The 22,842-nt window shown below is 34.5% G+C and overlaps 1 protein-coding gene across 1 annotated transcript; it reads right to left on the reverse strand.

Moving 5' to 3' along the window:
• Positions 1-275: 275 nt before the first annotated feature.
• On the reverse strand, positions 276-17,617 carry LOC126812363 (MORC family CW-type zinc finger protein 3). The gene is made up of 13 exons (XM_056098374.1): positions 17,612-17,617; positions 16,678-16,826; positions 15,386-15,524; positions 14,151-14,279; positions 13,198-13,421; positions 12,470-12,556; positions 11,065-11,190; positions 10,361-10,444; positions 8,689-8,722; positions 8,312-8,404; positions 7,131-7,325; positions 6,538-6,593; positions 276-5,693 (listed from the first exon to the last, which is right to left on the reverse strand). Exons 1-13 carry the CDS (start codon positions 17,615-17,617, stop codon positions 5,156-5,158), a joined length of 1,860 nt encoding a protein of 619 aa, XP_055954349.1. The 3' UTR covers positions 276-5,155.
• Positions 17,618-22,842: the final 5,225 nt, after the last annotated feature.

A 22,842-nucleotide genomic window follows, 5' to 3' on the forward strand; every position in this document is an offset into this window, starting at 1 on the left:
TCTAGCCTCTAAAGCGTCATGTGGACGCCGGATCGATGGACGGGTTCGACGACAATAATTATACGACCACATTTCAATGTGGGGGTATAAAAACGTGTTTTTGTTGTTATTCTCCCTTCGTTGGTATGCCTTATAGACCTCCCACTCCATCGGATAATAATCCAGCACCATGGAGGTGTATATATTGATATTATAAACCTCTATGTCTAGCACCGACATATATGATATAAAAGTTAGAACCCATGAAATAAATCAATCCCTTTTTTTTCCTTTTAACGAAACTAAAAAAACTGTTCACATTTTATTACAGTAATCATTAAAAATTAAAAACAAGTAAAAGTAATAACAATCCCAATTGATGAAATTGTCATATTTCACATACATTCGAAAATTAACATCAAGCTCAGTAGACGATAAGTGTCCTTATTTCCTCACGCTAACATTTACTTCTAGAGAGCAGACAGTTGACCAGATTTTTGATTTGGAACAAAGGGAATTTTAACGATCAAAATGTTGACAATTTACAAGTAAGAACCAGGAATGGAGTGGGGCATTGTCGCGGCTGTTATGGAGTTGTGAAATCATATCAAAAAATTGAAATCCGTCAATCGAACACGCTTGGCAAGTTCATGTCCATGCTCTTAAATTGGTGAAGCCTTAGGCTTTTCGAAGAGCGTTGCCCTAAGAAGAACAAGATAGGTAGCGCTTGGGGAAAAGTTCCTCATCCAAATATATCTACTTCTCATAAAGTTAATTCAGAAACACACAAGGAAAATTTGTACAAATTAAAATGAATTAAAATAAATAAAAGACATGGGTCATAATTATAGAAAGATATATGAGCCTCATTAAGATACATATTGTATTATCTTCCCTGTGAAGATGGGGTTTAAAGTCCACTATGTCATTTTGGGTTTAAGTACAGTTTAATTTTAATAATTTGCTTGCATGTAGGGTTATCTAGCAGTGGAAGGAAGCGGAACAGGTCTTTACTTTAGGGCCCCTAAGAGTTCTGATCATTGAACTTCTTTTGGTAATGGAAGATCATACATGTATATACACATGGGTGTGAGTAAGATTATGCATCAGTTTTCTTTTCCACAGAGCCACCAAGAGTTCCAATCATCTAATTTATGTTTTAAGGAAAGATCATATACAATATCTAATATTAAAAGTTAATTCTCTTTTTGAGAATTACATCTGCAAAACATTTCAAATCATCTCACTACCACTGAAGAAAATAACTGTGTCTTTATAGAGGTAGTATAAGATAAAAGAATTAATTACATTGCATCCATTAAAGTTATATTAGCATATATCAAAACAACAAGATGAGTAGTGCTTATAGCCCAGTACATAGTACCAAAGATGGTTTATCAAGATCTTTAAAGTAGAGACTGAACTTCGGAAGCTATGTTTCTACAGTCTGACTGGGCCATGAATGGTTTATACGCTGTCTCTTGGTCTACTGGAATCCTGGATAGCTGCATGAAATTAATTTAATGCTGCATTTGAGATAACTTTAAATAAACCAAGTAATTAATGGAATCTTTTACTTTTGTAACCCAAATTTGTGATCTTTAAGTATAAGTAAATATAAGAACATATCAACAATATATGACAATAATAACAAAGACATTAAATTAAAACACAGAAACGGGGGGGGGGGGGGGAACAAACTGGCTAGCTTAAAGATAGTCGTCAACAAATCCCAGATAGCAAGGTTATTAAAAATGATTTAAATGAACTATGTTCCAGGCTTTAAATGTTAAAATGTAAACAAAAAGATAGATGGCTGAGTAAACCTACATATTAAATACATAGGATTATACAGCCACAGCTGATAAATCAACATACTGAACAAAATAAAACAGCAATGCACAAAAGAATAAATTATTACATTAATTATGTTTTATATATATTATTATACATGATAAACTAACACTGGCATCGACAAAAATCATGCAATTTACTTTAGCAGAAATGAACTTTTCTGCACGGACCGGGATAATGAAGGCAAGCAGTGTGCTATGAGGGGAAATTATGAACAAACAGCAGTACTATTATGGGTTCTTTTACTTTCACCACACCACCATGTCCACAAAACCTCCTCTGTTTTTGGTCTTATAGACACTATACCATGCCAGACTCTCCGGCAGGGTTCTTAATCCATTTTGAAACGAGCCGGCCAGAATTGGGTCAAATGAGGTCCCGGTAGGAAATTGGTTAATTATAAGCTTCCATTCCCTTTAATATAACTGAGACTTTCACAAAAACTAAACTTGACTAGTAGAAACACAACTTCTATGATCACAAATACACACTGAAAACTATTAACAACATAAAACTGGCTAACTATAGCAAGGTTTGACTTGTATAATTATAATACATGTACTATTGTATAATTATAATACATGTACAGTAATAAAGACTTTTTGGTCCACATATTTGGAGGAGATTTAATGGTTTTCAAACATCTTCATATAACAAACACAAAATGGATTTCAACTATAGTACATGCATTTACATGTAGCACTCAACTAAAATGTTAGAAAACATTTACCAACCATTAAAGGGGCATTACATGTATATAAGATTAGATCAAGAGCTGACAGTTCTCGCAAAATAATTCAAAAATAAATAATTAAAAGGGAATATGTTCAAAATTTCAGTCAAATTACTTCACACTGAGCTGCTTTATCGCTGTCAGAACAGTGTAGACTTGATTGTCATCAAATAATAAACAAAGTATTGGTTATCCATTTTTAAATTAAATCATTAACTGTCAATCATATTTAAATCTGTTGAAAATCTCCAGCATCCGATGGCATCGAGATTATGATCTTACTACATGTAAGTTAAACATACATTATACAAGAGCTAATTCTGCCTATTGCAGGTCCTTCTTTTGGCCTGAAATGTTATAGAAACTTTTATTAACAAAACAAGACCATAATTAACTCTCAATGGCATCGGATACTCAAGATTTTAACTAGATTAGAATGGTTCGTCATTCAAAAATTTAATTTAAAAATTGGAAAGCGAGGCGAAGTCTCGAATATACCAGTGCCCTGGTTATCACAATGCACACATCTTGTCAAAACTGTGTTAACTTGGCTCAGAATGAAGTAATATTATCTATTTTGGGGCTATTATAGCAAGAATGGTCAGCTCTTTATCTAAATCTTACATAATGTATCTTTAATTAAAGGAGGCAAGTCTTTAACTCAATATCATCCACAGTCCTTGACATTGCAAACACGAATTATTGGTCAATTTAAATCAACACTGATATTGTTACATGTACATGTATCTTACCATGAAAAGATAGGCTTTTGATATCCAATCCAAATGCTTTCTGGTGCCATTTGTGATGAAGCGACTCGATGACCGAGGCTAAACATAACCCACAGGAGAATACTACCAGTGCAGATTGGAATAACCAGATACAAAATCTGGACTCTTCGTGTATTTCGCCAAACATAACTGATAACAAATTACAGTAAAAATAGGAACAGTTGAATGTAAATCAGTTTATATACATGCCCAGTACATTATTATATGCTTTACGACCCATTTGTATCCATTTCTAGGTGCCAAAGAATAGAATAATTTATATAAAATTTATGGCATGAACAGACATGCAATAGGCAGATTTAGCTTTTGCATAATGTCTGTTTAATAGTGGGATGTAACACTATCAGCTCAAATTGTTTAAATTAAACTTGACTAGATACTGATCACAAATAAACACTGAAAGCTATTAACAACATAAATTAATATTACGGTAATAGGATATAGCAAAATTTGAGTCAAGTATTGATTTCTTTGTCAGAAACAATTCAATGCTATATAATAGAGTTATTTATAAATACTTTTTGGTCCACATCTTTTGAAAAGATTTTATGATTTGCAAATACTTTCATATAAAAAATAACACAAAATGGATTTTAAAAATACTAAACATTAACAGTGGGATGGAACGGTTCAAATTGTTTTCAATCTGTTAAAATCAAACAGCAACTGGTTAACCACTTTATTCATGTTAAATAATTAGTTATAGATTAAAATATCTGCTTGATGATACTGCTCTAAATTACTAGTTTTACTGTGAATCTAAATGAAACCTAATGTAACATTTGATAACACAACCTGCTGTGGATTCAATCTTGGTATATATATGTATGTTAATCTTCCATGTCAACGTTGTACCCATCCTTCTTGAGTTCAATCTTGGTACATGTACACAAATACGTGTAGCAACAATACTTTGTTAAGCCTCTGAGTAAACGTTATAGTTATACTCATCTATCGCTGATAGTGCAGCACCTAAATGATCTAATTCAGTATAATATCAACAAAAGATTTTCTTTCACTTTTACCAAATTTCCTGAATGATTATAAAAAGGTGGAACCTTCTAATACATGTTCTTCTTATACAGTTTATTTAACACAGATCACAATGGATCTTGTTTGGATACATGTACCATACACAGATCACAATGGATCTTGTTTGTTTACCATATACAGATCACAATGGATCTTGTTTGTTTACCATATACAGATCACAATGGATATTGTTTGTTTACCATACACAGATCACAATGACTCTTGTTTATTTGTTTATCATACACTGATCATGATGACCCTTGACTGTTTACAATATACAGATCATGATGACCCTTGATTGTTTATCAGACACAAATCATGATGACCCTTGATTGTTTATCAGACACAAATCATGATGACCCTTGATTGTTTATCAGACACAAATCACAATGAACTTTATCATCCACACATCACAATGAATCTTGTATGTTTTACATACACCGATCACAAAGAATCTTGTTTATTTGTTTACCATACACAGACCACGACAAATCTTGTTTATTTGTTAACCATATACAAACCACTAATAACCTTGTTTATTTATCATACACAGATTTCGATGAATCTTATTTGTTTACCATACACAGATCACAATCGATCTTGATTATTTAACTTGCACAGATAATGATGAAACCTGTTTGATTACACTATACAGATCATGATAAAGCCTGTTTGATTACACTACACAGATCACGATGACTCTTTTTCAGTTACATGTACCATACACACATCACGATAAATCTTGAATGTTTACCCCAAACACAGATCAAGATGATTCTTGATTGACCCGGATCATTTCTGTCACGATTGTCTCAATCTCCGTCGCTTCCCCTAAATCTACACCTGGTACAATAATTGATAAAAGAGAGTGAACATTATTTTGTAGATCTTTTAATCTTTTGTTAGCATCTTCTAATTTTAGCTTTGTATCTTCTAATTCTATCTTTGTCACGTCTAAGTCTTTGTCCTGTTTTTCGGTTAAAGTTTTGTCTTTGGAGGGATTAGTATTGTTATCATCTAAGTCTAGATCTGTTTGTGTTTCTATTTCACCTGTTGACACCTCCTTTTCACTAGTGCCAACTTGCGCTTCAAGTTCTTCGATGTTTGGTTTAATATCTTCCATTAATTGATTTTTCTGAACCAATTTAGGATCAGGTATTATTATCTGTTCGTCTTCCTCTGTCAAGTCAATAACTTCATCAGAGTCTGGAATGACTGCAACTACTTCATCTGTATCTTCTTTTTTGATAATAAGACGTTTGCTTACTGTAATATCACTGCCCATAGTTTTCCTTTTCATACCACTGAAGCAGGAAAATTTTATAATATTAAATGTGAGTTGTATCATTAATAATAATAATGAAAGTTTTATGGTGTGCTCATTCCATATACATAAAAGTAATGCTCGTGGAGCATTTTTGGCTCTCAGATGAGCATTTTTTTAATGTAAAAGAAAAAAGATTTATTTTGTAAGAGTTACATTAATGGAGCTCTTCCAAAAGGGTCTGGATTATAACACAACCATGATTTATAATTCTAAAATTTTGAAATTTAATAAGAATTTCTTATGACAAATCCTTGCAAATTTAAATGAAAATTTCATACATTGCCTGGAAATGTAAATCCAAAATGTAAATCGGCTGAAATCATTCAAAATGATATAAAAAATGTGAAATTCAACAGGGTTCTTCACTGAAAACTAATAAACAATCCTACTGAGTTTTAATACATTCTATCAAGAAATCTGGCCTGTACCGTCTTCACAAGATTTTATGAGTTTGAAATTCTACAGGAAAATTTGCAATCAGAAACAATCCCTGCAAATTTGAGAAACAATAGTGTGCAGGAAATTCACAGAATATACGTTCACATTATATGAACTAGAGAGAAATAGGGTTAAGGCCCACTTGATACAAACTAGGTCATTTTGGGACTAACATATGGTTCAATTTTATTTCAATAATTCGGTTGCGCTTAGGGGTCTTTAGCAGTTGGAGGAAACCAGAGGACCCGGAGAAAACCCTCGAGGTTGGACAGACGACCCTATTCCTTCAACCTTGTCACATACAACCAGGAAATCGAAACCATGCCAGTTGACTCAATGACAGACCGTTATATGAACAAAAAAAAAAAACGCCAGATAAATACCTTGTAGATGAAACTGTTGGTCCATCAGTTAATTCAGAAGCATCCTCCAACAAAGCCTGTAATGCATATTTATAAACCCAAATAATTATTTCTTTATACTGTTTGAATAGGATTTAGTAATTGAACACATTACAATAAACACAAAAGTTCTATGGATCAACAATTACTGAATTTAATTGGATCTCTGATTAAATGTAGTAATTGTTGATCATTTGTGATTATTTTAATTATTTCTTTCTTACTGCCACTGAATACAATATGCATTTAGTACACATCTAATTCAATATGAGGGAGAGAGAGAGAGAAAGAGGGAAATGGGGTTTAAGATCCACTCGACATTAACAGACTAGGTTATATCGGAACTAACATTCTTTCAATAATTCACTAACACATAGGGTCTTTAGCAATGGGAGGATCCAGACAAAACCCATGAAGTTAGGCAGGCGACCCTACTCTGCACACCCAAACGATTATGGGCTTGTCATGTGAATAAATGTCTAATTAATAATTAATATAACATTTATAGCCAGAAAAACACCCTGCAATAGACTAATTCAGCTCTTAACATCATGCCTCTTTATAATAATACTTACCGTTGTTTCAAAGTTTGAAACACGTAAACTTTCTGCAGCCTTACATAGCTCCTTTTGGTTTTTGTTTACTTGTGATTTCTTCATCTGTAATTCTAAAATTAATTTCCTTTGATTAGCTTCTCTTTTCTTAGCATCTAGTAACATTCTTCTCAATCCCTCAGTTTTCTTTCTTTCTTGGATTTGTGTAGATGTTACCTGAAACATGAAATGAAATGTGGTTTAACATCTTACTTTTCTGCACTGACTGGGCTAATGAAGAAGAGCATATGCCATGCCCGGAAAGTGGCGCTATGTCCTACTTCCAACTGTCAAGGGTTTATTTACGTGCGTGCCAATGTGTGCATAAATTCCTGCATCACTGTCAAGGGGAAACCATGTCAGGAAAATTACGGTGAATTTTTTCAACCAATTATGGGATCAAAGCCTGTATCTCCAGGTTAGTGAGCGATGCCTTACTCACTGAGCCACCTTGGCTCCCCAGAGTTTTATAACAAAATTATATAACATCAAGCTTGGAGATAAGGCATCTGTCAAACACACTATCTGGCAAAGATTAATGCTTCGTCAGGCACAATTCATCTCTGGTCTGTGACTTTTGTCTAGCACAAATCTGTCTTTTTTTCTGTGTCTTTAACACATTCCCTAGACAAAATCAGAATGTCAGGTACTAGTTCATTAATGTCTGATTTTTTGTCAGATATAACAAAAATCATAATTCCTAGACCTTCATAACAATTACATGTTCAATAATCAACCATTCCTATAAACACCATGCTGAGATAAATGAAATGAAATGGGGTTTAACGTCCTACAGTACTGCTCCGACTGGGCTAATGAAGTCGGGCATACACCATACAGTGTACAATGAGGGAAATTTTGTGCAGACAGCGGTGTTACGACCTACAGAAAATCCTGATGAACTTTCTGGGCCAACACAGGGATCGAACACGGGATCGAACACGGGACCTCCAGGTTAGCAAGCCAACATCTTATTCAATGAGCCACCGTGGCTCGCACATGTTGCGATCAATGTAGCATCTAAAAACGATTTTACCGCATAGTGATTCTACAACAAAATAAATATATAAAAACCTCCCTCCTGGATCAGATTTTTGTGAAACATTTTCTGATAACTAGAATATTTTTTTTTTGAATGGCCTGATTTTGCATACAGTTCTTACCTCTGTACATATCTGTTCAACTGTTTTAACTCTCTGCTTTAATTTTTCTTCCTTTTCAATTAATTCTTTTTCTTTCTTTATCAACATCTGATGCTATTAATAGAAATAAAAATTTAATATCAGCATAGTTTCCTTCTGTTATGATTTAAGGTAGGTTGCCAGAAGTTAAGTCTTCGTATACCAATAATGTGTATAACTTTGAAGTCAATTGGATAATAAGTTTAGCCTTTAGAGTGTCCACAAGCAAATGTGAATAATGGACGGAAGACAACATATGAATACATCTGTAACAAGTTATCTAATAACAATGGATCTATCAAGAAATCAAGTACGTTATTCTCCAAGGAAGGTAAAAATATTTAAAATAAATAACTTACTCCTTCAACTCTTGTTTTTCGTTTTTGTTGTTCCCTGAAAAATATATAAACATTGGAATATAAAATATATAAACATTGGAATATAAAATATATAAACATTGGAATATAAAATAATAAAACAATAAAATATATAACCATTGGAATATAAAATAATAAAACAATAAAATATATAACCATTGGAATATAAAATACAAGAGTATACAAAAAAAAAATATCATATGGCCACTGCAAACTCAGCAAATACAAGTTGGGGCTGAGATCTTGGATTCGATTCAATTCCTTTGTTGGATTAAAAAGTCCAAAGGGATTTTCCAGAGAGGTTTCCCATTAACTGTGATGCAGGTGCAAAAGAAATTGACGCATATGCAAAAGAACCATTGACAGAATTTGCAAAAAATAGCAGGTCTTAGCACTTCTGTCTAGGTAAAATTTTCTTGTGGCTCACTGTAAGGCAGAGCAGAAAAGTGTGACATTAAACAAGTTGCATCCATAGAGTATGTTTCAATCGATTACATCTGTCTGATTTTGTCACAACTTTCTTGTCTATTTTTTTTTTTCAAGAACTATATACACAAATAAGAGAAAATTTTCAGAGAATTATTGATAATAAAACTTGCCAGACAATGAAGCTTGCCAGACAGTATAATATATGGTCTCAGTAGAGTCTGTACAATGAGTGACCACAATAAAACGTGCGTTCCAGTCATTGTTTTTTGAGGCGCGCGATCGCTCTCGAGCGCCTGTCGCGCACCCGAATGTCGACTGAGGGGAGGTTTTTCTCCCTCACTTTAAAATTGAAAATCGCTCTCCATATTTGTAAATCACGGACATGTATTTGGTTTTTTTTCAAAAGAGTGTGAAAGACTCACATTCCGAGCGCCACCATGCTGTCATTGTGAACATTTATTTGGTGTATTCGATTAGTATAATGTGATCGCACAAGCTAATAAAATTCTGATAAATATGTTGCTAAAAATAGATGGCGACTATGCACCATTGGTTAATTTAACTGAAATGAAAAGTAAAACTCTCGCGAGACGTGAGAAATTACGAGAGATGGCACGTGAAAATTTCCAATGAGAATAATTCCGGAAGAAATAAATTATATTTTAATGGAATTTTCAAGCATTTATGATTATATTTTGAATAGGGGTTATGTTTTTAAACAAAATTTATTCAAGCTATATATATTTAGAAATGTCGACAAGTATTTCTATTGGAATACCGTATGTACTGTAGTTATAGACGACAGTAGAAGTTTGACTTGACCGTACGACTACGAGTGCTATTTAGCAGACGATGTTTATCATCATTTATATGTAACCAAGAATGATGACCCTTACACGCAGTTATTGATCTTCAGAACCATTTCCCATACAAACAACCAATCACTCTCCTTAATATCAGATCATTCTCCATAATTTCTAAATCACTCTTCTTAACGAAACTGGGAGAGCTTTTTTGGGGGAGCGATTTTTTCAATTTGTTCATTAAGGGGAGCTTTTTTCGGCTCTCCTCTAAAATACAAAAAACAACGACTGGCGTTCGTAATGATATATAAAACAGTGAGTGAAGAGGGAGCAAAATGAAGGTGTGGATAATCAAAGACCATAATAAAATGAGAGTTCATAATGAAATATGAAAATCTGTTATGTCATACAATGAAACTTACATTTCTTTTTTAAATGTTTTTTGATATGACGCATGTTGTAAAGAGAGATCTTCATCTTCTGGTTCTTCTATAATTTCACATCGACTAATAAATAAAAATAGACGAACAAAGCAAGGAAATAAATAACAGATGATTCAAGCAAATTCATGTGTATCATAAAATGATTGAAATATTGTCTTGATAAGAAATTAATCCCCAATCCATTCCATTTATGACTCTAATATATAAAGCTGTATTATAAATAAATCTTCCCAAAATAATTATTGACAAAATATCACATCTGTGACAAAACATGTCCTTAATTTGTTCCAAACACGAACTGTTGAAACAGTGTATATCAAGACAGACTGTTTATTGCTACCTGACCAACCCTAAATGTTTTTAGCCCAAATTGTCGACCCTTACGCTTTTCTTCTCCTTTCCAAGCCAGGTCCCATAAATTTGTCTGGGCGTTTTTTCTTTCCTGGCTGACTGTTTACAGTGAGGCCTAAAGACAAGAAATACCTGTTTATTGTTACCCGACCAGTCCTGTATGTTTTAGCCCATATCGCTAAACCCAATGTTTTTCTCCTCTTGTCTGGACCTGGGGTTTTTTTTTTGGCTGACTGATTGTAATATTGATGTGTTATTCAGTAAATCTCTTCTGTACTGGAGCGGTTATTTGATTATAACTGTCCCCTCTTATCAAGAAATCTACAACTTACTTGTGTGAGGCATCAGGGTTCATATAACAATACCATTTATCTGGTAACTGTCTGTTGATACCATCTGGTAAACGTCGCCATTTTAAACAATTATCACACTGGGCCCACAACCAATCTGGATTGGCTCTATAAAGATATAGGAAAATATGTAAGTATCATTACATGAGATTGGACAGGCGACACTATTCCTTGTCATGTACAAGCTGGGAATCAAAACTGTGTCACTTGACTCAATAACTGAAAGTATAGGAAATGGGTGTGGATCCTTTGGGACATTTCTTCAAGTGTGAATCCATATTCATTCAAAAACTTTTCTAGTGGCATCATTTTTGTAACTATCAGAATCAGTCTTGAAATGCTCAATTATTTTTATTATAACATATCTGTTCGTGTGTTCTTCGACATTAAAGGGTACTGCAACATAGGATGCAATGATACATTCATAAACAATCGTGATTAAACATGATTATTGCAAAATAAAAAATTGCAATATCTTGGATTATCGTGATGAGATCATTTATTGTGATAATTCAAATAATCGTCCTTGAAGGATTTATTATCGCAATTATTAAAACTAATAAATGTGTAAACAGAATCAAAGCTTTGTTCGGCAGTCATTTTTTCTAACAGAAATAAAAGAAACATCATCCAGACGCATAAATTGTATATAACAAAACTGCCGACTTCATAATCGATGGTCAACAATCAGGCCATGGGAGTTAGTTTCTATGGCAACAACACTCTAATCAACACAGCGTGCAGTGGGGTAACTAGAAGAAACTGTTTGCACAAGATGTTTTATTATGCTAGTGTCATTTTGACGAGAATTTGGTCGAAATAATACGAAGTATTTTCCAAATTTTATAAATTTGATTCTCCCAAATCATAATTTGCGATTATTATAAAAATAATCATGATATATCGTGATACAGCGATTGTTGAGAAAATACGTGATTATTTAATCACCTGACCCAATAATTGTGATTAATCCCAATCCCCAGGGTTTGACTGCATCCTTAATTGCAACCGATATCAGTCTGTTATGTTTCATATCTGCAAAATGTTCTTAATTCACTTTGTAAAAGTATGTTTGCTCTCTATCATGTCTTGTTTTTAACAGGGAATAAGTAATTAGGTAGACTATACCTTAGGAACTTAAAACATTACGACTTGCTATTTTCGTCTAATTTGCTGCAACTATGTCCTGATTGACAGTGACACATTGTTTGATTAAATTAAGGACCTACATTCCACTCATTTGTGGATACCTGAGTAGGGTTGATCAGTCTCGCTCTTGTGGGTGAATCTTTTAGTAGTTCTTTCTAAATTATGAGATTGGATTTTTTTCTGCACATTTCTAAACCAGATATAATGTAATGAATAAAATAAATTAAAAACGACTTACCCTAGATTAGTAGAAACAGAATTAGAACCTGATTTCTTCTCATTCCAGTATTCATTAGTTTTAATCGCTAATGCTGACATAAAAGTACTGGAATACAGATAGTTTCAATTTAAAAATTACAAATTGTTATCATTATTCTTGAACAAAGGTTACATCTTTTTCAGGATATTTGGGGTGGGTGGTCAGTTGGTCTCACATTGTGTATTAGATCAACAGATTATAAAGTTTATCACAGAGGTATGGCTTCGATCCCATCTTGTATGTGACAAGGAATAGCGTTACAGAAGAAGTGAAAAGAATTGAATTTTTTTTGTTAATGTGATCTTCATTAGAATACATTTTCTATCCACCAATAAAAAACAAAACTAAAGATTCACGCAAGGGCGGATCAAGATTGGCATCGAAAGTATCAGATCTCATCTTCATATTGACTGTTGCAGTGACAACGAGCGAGCACTAAAGGTGCAAAAAGTACATGACAGGAGGTCTAAGGAGCCTACCGCATAAAATTTGAATAAATGGAACGCTGTAGATGCCATTTCTGATAGAGGCGGATCAAAGACTTTTAGCAGAAGGGGTCCCAATTATATCAGATCTCCATACTGACTGTTGTAGTGACAATTGGCAAGTGCACACATCCGGGGTCTATCGCTGGAAATTTCGATAAAAGGAATGATGTAGATGCCAGATCCGTGCACGGTCCAACACACTTGCTAGTTCATACTTACTTGTAACGCTCATCTTTGTTAAAATCTTGTTTGTTGTGGATTGGTTGTAAAAAATTGACCTCTACAACTCCAACTACACCGACACCAAGGTCATTGGGTTGTTTCTGGTAACCAACCTTTTCAAAGGCTTTGATCAGTCGATTTTTGTGGTACATCATAATACCATATTCTTCATTACTACTTTCCGAACAAGTAAAGCCATAGGTTATTTTCAATGGTTTATCCTGGACTTTGGTCAAGAAGCATAAACATTTGGATTCTAAAATAGTCACTGACTGCATGATATCGGTTATGCAATGACTTCATATGCAAACTGACAATTTATATATCATATTTCATGGTATTAACAAAACATCACCTGAAGCTAAAATCTCAATTTTCAAATCTATGTCAAACTGTGACAGTATTCTAGGGCTAATGAAGACGGGTATATGACAGAAGGTGCATACATGATGGAAATTTTGCCTGGAGAGCGATTCTATGCCTACCTTTCTTTCAAAATTAAAATTGGTAGGAGTTCTTTTACGTGCATGCCACCGGGTACACGGGACATCAGCTAGACACTATTCCTTGTCAGACCCTCAATTCTGCATCACTGAGAATGGGGAGCCAATTCCAAGCTACTTTCTCGGATTGAACTCATGACCTTCTGGCAAGCTAACCAGGAGATCTCGGATTCATGACAGTGTTGTTCGAGACAGTTCTTTTACGTGAACGCCAATGTGTAAACAGGACATCAGTTTTTCATCCCATCTGAACAACTAGACACTGTCCTTGCCAGGCTCTCCATTCTGCACCACTGACAAGGAAAAATTGCATCCAAAAATCCTGAGAAACTTTCTCTGCTAACACCAGGAGCAAATGCAAGACCCCCTGTTTAGCGAGCCAGCATCATACTCATTGACCCACCACGGCTCCCCAGTCAAGTTTGTTTTTCAGTTTTTAAAGGATACAAGCCAATGTGGTTTATATCTGTCAGTTTCAGTTTGAGATAAACTTTTACAGATTAACTTGGTTTTAACTTTCTTTCCTCGTAACACAATCTTCATCCTTGGTTTTAAAAATAAAATACTGCAATATTCCTGAAATTAATAAAGTAATTGTGTTTATTGGCCATTTTAATCAATCAGCATTTCTGGCATATTTCTGGCAGAATTAACCCAGAAAGTAAAATGAAATGGATGAAATGGAGTAAACCTGAAATGTCCTGGTCAGCAAGCCTGTATCTTACCCACTCCAAATTAATGAACACTTCACAAGGTCATTTCAGGACTAACATATAGTTCAATTTTATTTCAATGATTCTCTTGCGTGGAAGGAAAACTGGGGACCTACTCTTGTCACGTACAAGCAGGGAATCAAAACCATATCACTTGACTCAATGACAGGCCTTATGATCTAAAGCAACCCCTCGAATACTGCTTTTATCACCTTCATATTATTAAAGAATGAATGAAATGTAATGGGGTTTAACATCCAAATATTCTGCACCAGCCTGGCTAATGAATACCAGCAGACGTTTTTCATGACATCTAAAAGACAAAACAGCTGTCTTTGTCATACACGACTGGCTGGAAAAATAAAATACTGAGGAACTTGCACTGTAACCCGGGTATCATTTAATCTTGTGTATCAAGCACTAATTTCTTTCACATTCCTTTAATATCAAATCTTTGTTTAATCATTTAAAATCACCCAAATTCATCTAATTTGTACTTTAAACTGTATAGTACAGTTTAAAGCTGACTGATTAATTTTGATAATGAGTATCCATCCAATTTACAAGAATTTAATCATTATACACCAATAACCAATTGGGTTGTTTATTTTTTAACAGTGATCGAGAATTTAAATGCTTGTAAATTAGACACTCATTATCAAATTTAAATGATCCGCTTTAAACTGGACGCAAGTACAAATTAGATGATTTTGGTGATTTTAAACGATTTTTTACAAATTTTTAAACAAAGAATTGATATTGAATGAATGTGAAAGAAATTGATAAATACACAAGATTAAATAATGCCCGGATTACAGTGATGCTTGACCAACAATTGTATCAAACCTGTGATCTCGTGGATAGTGAGGAAGCATCATACGAAAATAGACATTAAAGAAATAATTTGCCAAATATCCATCAAAATTTTTATGTTTTTTACATAAAAAGTTTTAATCGAATGGTACCTACTCTTAAAGATATACAGTACAATGGCACAGATTCTTGTACAGGACGATACACAGATGTCAAATCAATTTCTAAAGTCTGTGGATTCAATATATCTGTTGGATCACTCTCAAAATCCAGCTCAAGCTTTCCTGTGTTGTCTCTGGAAAATAAATGATTCCTATAAGTCGACAAAATCCTTCTACAGCATTTAGCAATTGAATATAATACTAAAACTAAACACAATTTAGTTCACATTGCTTACTTGCAAACGACAACAGGAACTTATGAAATGTAGTGTGAAATAAACTCAGTGATTGTTTTCCATATAAATTGTGTTTTAATATAAGTCGACAAATTATTGATTAAAATAATATTTATATTTTAAAACTGAAAGAAAAAAAAATGTGCATGATGGCACAGTTAAGGCATAAAATATGAAATGAAATGGGGGTTTGCTTAACGTCCTAATTTTCTACACCAACTGGTCTGATTAAGACAGGCACATGCCGCAATGCCTGCTATGAGAGATATTTTGCCCAGACAGTGGCGTTTCTGCCCACTGTCCATTAAAGATCCAACTGTCAAGGGTTCTTTTACAAACATGCCAACATGTACATAGGAACTCGTTTTTTTGTCCCATCCAAACAACTAGACACTGTTTCTTGCCAGAATCTCCTTCCTGCACCACTGACAATGGGAAACCAGGACTGAAAAATCCTGTGAACTTTTTCAAGCAACACCAGACGTGGAACGTCCAAGTTAGTGAGCCAGCACCTTACAGTACACACTGAACCACCACGCTTCCCAACAAATATAATGAAATGGGGTTTAACAGACAACAGCACTACAGCCTACTCTTATATCGGATTCCAACTGCCAAGGGATCTTTTATGTGCAAGCCGATGTGTACATGGGACCTCTGTTTCTCGACCCATCCGATTGACTAAGACGGCTGTCCTTGTCAGACCCTCTATCCTGCACCACTGACAAGGTGAAACTTCCCTGGAAAATCCCGATTTACACTGGGATCGAACCCACGAACTCCAGGCTAGCGAGCCAAGCGTCTTACTCACATACATGTAGCTATCGTGGCTCCTGGTTACCAACATAAAGTATAACTAATTTAAGATGCATTATGTAAGAGCCAAATCTGCCAACTGCATGGTCTATTTTCTGGCTTCAAATGGTATATAAATTTTTATTTAAACATTTATTAACATGACAAGCCCATAATCAATGCTCTGGGCCAGCGGATGGCCCCAATTTTAAGTAGTCTTGATTGCCAAGCACTGTTGGTATGATAATAAACTTACGCTTTAAGATTATAGAGAATTATTCTTGTTCCTGTTTGTAGATCTGACAACTCTTCAAGTTCTGCTAATAAACGTTCTTCTGTGTTGAAGGAAGAAAATGATGTAATGGCTTGAATATTATTGACTGTTTCTAGCGACTCAGATCTCTTCTGTTACATGTGTTAAGGTATGTTTTTTTTTTCTGATATAGTAAAGGCTGTAATCGAGGTCATGACCTTTGATCAGTGAAATTTGTTGACCTGCCCTGATCTGATAACCTTTGTGTTAAAGTTCAAGTTCAAAGGTCAGAAAGTTTAGCAGTTGAAGGTCCAATCCACTAAATTGAGAACAAAGTAGTTCGATAGAAAATGTAAGTATGTTTTCAAGCAGGAAAATGCTAGAAATGAACCATATGGAGCACTGACAACTATGTTTTATAGAAAGAGAGAGAGAGAGATATGGTGTTTAACGTCCACTCGGGACTGACATTTGATTCAATTCTATTTCGATAATTCACAAGCAGCGGGAGGAAACCAGAAGACCCAAAGAAAACCCACAATGGTGGACAGGTGACCCTACCCCTTGTCACGTACAAGCAGGGAATCGAAACCACACCACTCAATGACAGATCTTTGGAATTCACATGCACATGTTAACCACTAGACCACCCAAACCCTCGACTGTTTTATAATCAGATCACACAACAGGGGTTGTGTGATCACCGCATAAAAGTTGTCAACATGTCCACAATATAGACAGGTATCTTGGATGACAACTTTTGGCACTAGATTTTACAAGGTATATGTAAACATGAACAAGGGACATCACTCTAGAAGAAGTAATTTTTGAAAGGGTATATAAAAAGGATATTTGTAATACTGTTCCAAGTAACTAAAGGCACAACTACGGTTTCTGCCTTGGTTTTACTAAGGAATGTCTGTGACAACATTCCAACACTCATTTCCTTCAGATGATGAGTAAATACTAAAACATCTTTGGCAATTCTCATAGATCCTGATTTAAAACCATTTCCATAGTGACCAATAGGCTTGTGTCCAGATTTTGACTCATATTTTGCTTTTTCACAAAATCCAAAACTATAAAAAATAAACAGGAATTTTAGTGACATCAAATAATGCAAAGAATGGTTTGATTTGATATCTACACAAGATTTTATTGTCGTGATTCGTGCCGTTTGTTGTCCTCACCTTAACATTTTTAACAACCTATCAGCATTCAATCCAGCTCCATTATCAGTGAAAGTGAGGCAGGTTTTACCACCTTCTTCCATCTTATCAATCCATAATTCAGAAGCATTAACATCAGGATCATAGGCATTGTCTAAAAAAAAAAAAATGAGATTAACGTCCATATACTCATACAAAACATACTTTTAAAATTTTTGAAGAATAAATGAATGAATTGGTTTTATGACACATCCGCTCCAACTGGGCTATATTGCACCAAACATATGGTGAATTGAAGAATAAAACTGCTTAATTCTATGATGCTAGAAGTTACCAAATCTCTAGTCTATGATGTCTTAAGTTTGTCCAGTCCTTAATAAACAATAGGTGCCATATCTGAACTAAGTGCATGTACATAACATTTTTTAGCTAAAAGGGACAATTATTGGCTGGGAGATACTAATTGTAGGCCAGTTGGGTAGGTTCAGGTATTTCCAGAGTCCACAATGGCTGTATTTTGGGTATACAGTACATGTAGGTTTAAGGTTAGTATTCCCCAAAATACTCTATTTATATAAAGCGGCCATTGTGGACTTCAGACATTACTAAACCTCCCCAACCGGCCTACAATTAGCATCTTCCAAATTGGCTTGCATTTTTTTTTACATGTACCTACATGTATATTTAAACCATCCCACTTGCATTAACCTTTTCCTGATATTGATGAAATCTATAAGACAGCAACATTTTGGGAAAGGGAAGTTCAGATGGTCAATATTGCCAATGTGTAACTATAAATCGACACTAATACAACTACCAACATTCTATAAAATTCTCTATCAAAATTGGGAAGATGTATTTACAAGCCACATTGATACTATTGATAATCTTGAAGATCAACTTATTTGGAATAATAAAAATATAATAATAAACAACAAGCTAATATACAATTCAAATCTATTAAATGATAATATTGTATATGTAAAAGATTTAAATACTGATAACTATAACAGTGAACAAAATAAATTAACTTTTCAAGGTATCAAGTCGAAAGTAGGAAAGCTATTAAACCTTTCCACTTGTATCTATAATCCTAACCCGACATCAATCTGTGACTATCTTAATAAAATATTAAACATAATATACAATAATTCAATCTGTAAAATTAAATCTAAAGATGTGTACAATAAATTAATCCTAGAAAAACTTACTAATCCAACATCGATTTCAAAATGGCAGAGGTCTTTAAATGATGTCATCACTATCGATGATTTTCATAAATATTTTAAATTAATTTATGAAATTTTACCGGACACAAAACTTAGAACATTCTAGTATAAGTATTTACATAATATAATATATACAAACGATACTTTACTCAAATGGAAATTAAAGCCTTCTAACTTGTGTGATTTCTGCAGTGCCGCCATTGAAAACAAATAAAATAATCTTTTCTACTACTGTTATTACTCTAGTAAAATTTGGTCTAAATTTCATAAACTAATTAATAAATTAGATATAGAAATTGTTTTGAAAAGGCAAAATATTCACTTTGGATGGTCAAGACAAAATCGTTTGAGATTAAATGTATTCATTTAGTTGAATGGAGAATGGATCTTTATACTGTCAAAAATTTCTTAAATGCCAATCGAACAGTTTAAAACATGATCATGACCATGAGAGCATAAAGGTATGTGTGGGTTGTAACAATATTATGGCCATGACCTAATATTGGTTTCAAATTCGTAACAAGTTTTATTAGATAGGACATCATATAATGCTATGGAAATAGATGATATATTTATATATTAAAATGACCCATAGGTTAACAAAAAACAGACTGGCTTGTACTGCCATTTCCTGTTCATCAAACACACACCATATCATCTCGTTTATGAAACTACACGATGGAATGCACTGACAGTGATGCAATATACATGTACCTAGCTGACCAAATTAGAAAATAATTCCAGCTAAGTTGTGCGAAAAATTGCATTTCTTTATAAAGGCATCAGCATCTTGGTTGGCCAGTTCTCTATTTCCAAATTTGGCCTGCCCTGCATACAATTCCATGCATATTTGTGGCATAATTTAACCAATCAAATAACTAATAAATTACAAATTTATTATAACAAAGAAGAAATTAGTATTTTACCTATTATTTCTGCTATTGCACTAAAAGCCCAGGTATGACTAGTACTGTTGGCATTTAGAAATGCTGGACTAACCTGGAAAATAATATTATTTATTACTATAATGAATAATTACTTTATTGTAGGCTAAGTTGAATATAATCTTTAATGTTCATAGTTGGTTTAGGCTTAAGATGGGGGATTAACATCTACTCGACCCAAATTAGGTCATTTTGGGACTAACATATAGCTCAATTGTATTTTAATCATTTGTATGCGCGGTAGGTATTTTAGCAGTCGAAGGAAACTGGAGGACCCACAAGGTTGGACAGATTACCTAACTCCTTGTCACGTTCAAGCCAGGAATCAAAACCCAGCCACTTGACTCAATGACGGACCTTGTTATTTCATGTGCACGTGTTAAAGTTACATGTACCATCCATCCCCACCATCACATCCTTTCCCATTTTGAACTTGACACCAACATGAAATTGTCAAAAGTTAGTCATGTGTGTGTGTGTCTAATGTAGACAAATATAAGTTGCTTGCACTGCAAGCTGATACTCAAATCACTCAAACTTTGTGCACTGGTACTGATAAACATTTTTTTTCAGGTACATGTAAAAACTTCTGGAGCATTATCTTCTCAGACCCCAAGAGGTTAGTTACTTGGTGTGGTGCCTCTTGGTTTCCTGCAGCAGCTACTAAACCCTCACTCGGGCAGCAAGTTACAAGACGAGCAATATCAAATGCAAATCCAAACCATTAGATCCACTGAATATAAGTCCCAATCCATTTCAAATAACTTTTATTTCATTTTATTTATGGGAGGTCAACTATATTCTAATCATAAACAAGCCAACAGTGAGGCTGGTGTCCCCCGCCGAAATAGGAAAATAATTAGAGGACACATATAAAAATCAAATTGCGTATCGCTCTGCTTACCCTGAGCAGAAAATGCTCATTATCAAACTTAGTCAAGGTATTACTGTAATGAAACTATACACCAAGTTTCATCAATCTCACTTAATTAGAACTAAAGTTATCGTGTCCCAAAGCATCAACCAATCAAATTGCTTATCTCTGCTTACCCTAAGCGGAAAATGCTCATTTTCGAACTCCATCAAGGCATTGACCTAATCAACACATACACCAAGTTTGAACATTCTAGCTCAATTAGGAAGAGAGTTATCGTGCCCCAAAGTATCAACCAATCAAATTGCTTATCTCTGCTTACCCTAAGCGGAAAATGCTCATCTTCGAACTCCATCAAGGCATTGACCTAATAAACACATACACCAAGTTTGAACATTCTAGCTCAATTAAAAGTTATCGTGTCCCAAAGCATCAACCAATCAAATTGCTTATCTCTGCTTACCCTAAGCGGAAAATGCTCATCTTCGAACTCCATCAAGGCATTGACCTAATCAACACATACACCAAGTTTGAACATTCTAGCCCAATTAGGAAGAGAGTTATCGTGTCCCAAAGCATCAACCAATCAAATTGCTTATCTCTGCTTACCCTAAGCGGAAAATGCTCATCTTCGAACTCCATCAAGGCATTGACCTAATAAACACATACACCAAGTTTGGACATTCTAGCTCAATTAAAAGTTATCGTGTCCCAAAGCATCAACCAATCAAATTGCTTATCTCTGCTTACCCTAAGCGGAAAATGCTCATCTTCGAACTCCATCAAGGCATTGACCTAATCAACACATACACCAAGTTTGAACATTCTAGCCCAATTAGGAAGAGAGTTATCGTGTCCCAAAGCATCAACCAATCAAATTGCTTATCTCTGCTTACCCTAAGCGGAAAATGCTCATCTTCGAACTCCATCAAGGCATTGACCTAATAAACACATACACCAAGTTTGAACATTCTAGCTCAATTAGGAAGAGAGTTATTGTGTCCCAAAAAGTGTGACGGACAGACAGACGGACGAACCCATTTTAATAGTCCCCTGCTTTCTTCGAAAGGCGGGGGACAATTATGGAAATACATGTAAACAGGAGAAAATTCGATGTCTAATTCAGTACTGTTTATCAGAGTATTTATCATTACTCTATAACTAAGCATGTTTAGACTCTTGACCGAGGGGTTGGATGGCCAGATAGTCTAACTAGTGCACATTAGATCCTAAGGTCTGTCATTAAGTCAAATGGCATGGTTTTGATTCCCCACTTTTACGTATGGGAGGTCAACTATATTCTAATCATAAATTATGGAAATACATGTAAACAGGAGAAAATTCGATGTCTAATTCAGTACTGTTTATCAGAGTATTTATCATTACTCTATAACTAAGCATGTTTAGACTCTTGACCGAGGGGTTGGATGGCCAGATAGTCTAACTAGTGCACATTAGATCCTAAGGTCTGTCATTAAGTCAAATGGCATGGTTTTGATTCCCCACTTTTACGTGACAAGGAGTGGGATCACCTGTCCAACTTGGACTAATGACCTTCCAGCCTAAAAAAAAATGTCCTAGACGTTTCCGACTCGGGCAATGTGACATTTCGAACTCGGGAGTAAGTTGAAATGGAAAGGTACGTAGAACACAAACTGTCAAATCAATCTATAATAAGCCAAAAACGATTTTATAAAAATAACATGTAGGTCAAATTTACAGTTCGCTTACGCTATCAAGTAAAGCACAGTCGCAGATCGCACATTCCTATAGGGACGGCACGCTGAGATGCATTAGCAGTACCAACTGATAAATTAGTGCGTACAAAGAAAAATCTATTAGGAAAATATTAGAAATGGCAACGATCAAAGCTGGATAATTAATGCTGATTAACCGAAACCGATAATCCTGATGTTATTGTAGTATGTGCAAAGAAACCTTACGGTTCTTTG

Source organism: Patella vulgata, chromosome 2, assembly GCF_932274485.2.
Source record: "Patella vulgata chromosome 2, xgPatVulg1.2, whole genome shotgun sequence".
Taxonomy (NCBI): Eukaryota; Metazoa; Mollusca; class Gastropoda; family Patellidae; genus Patella; species Patella vulgata.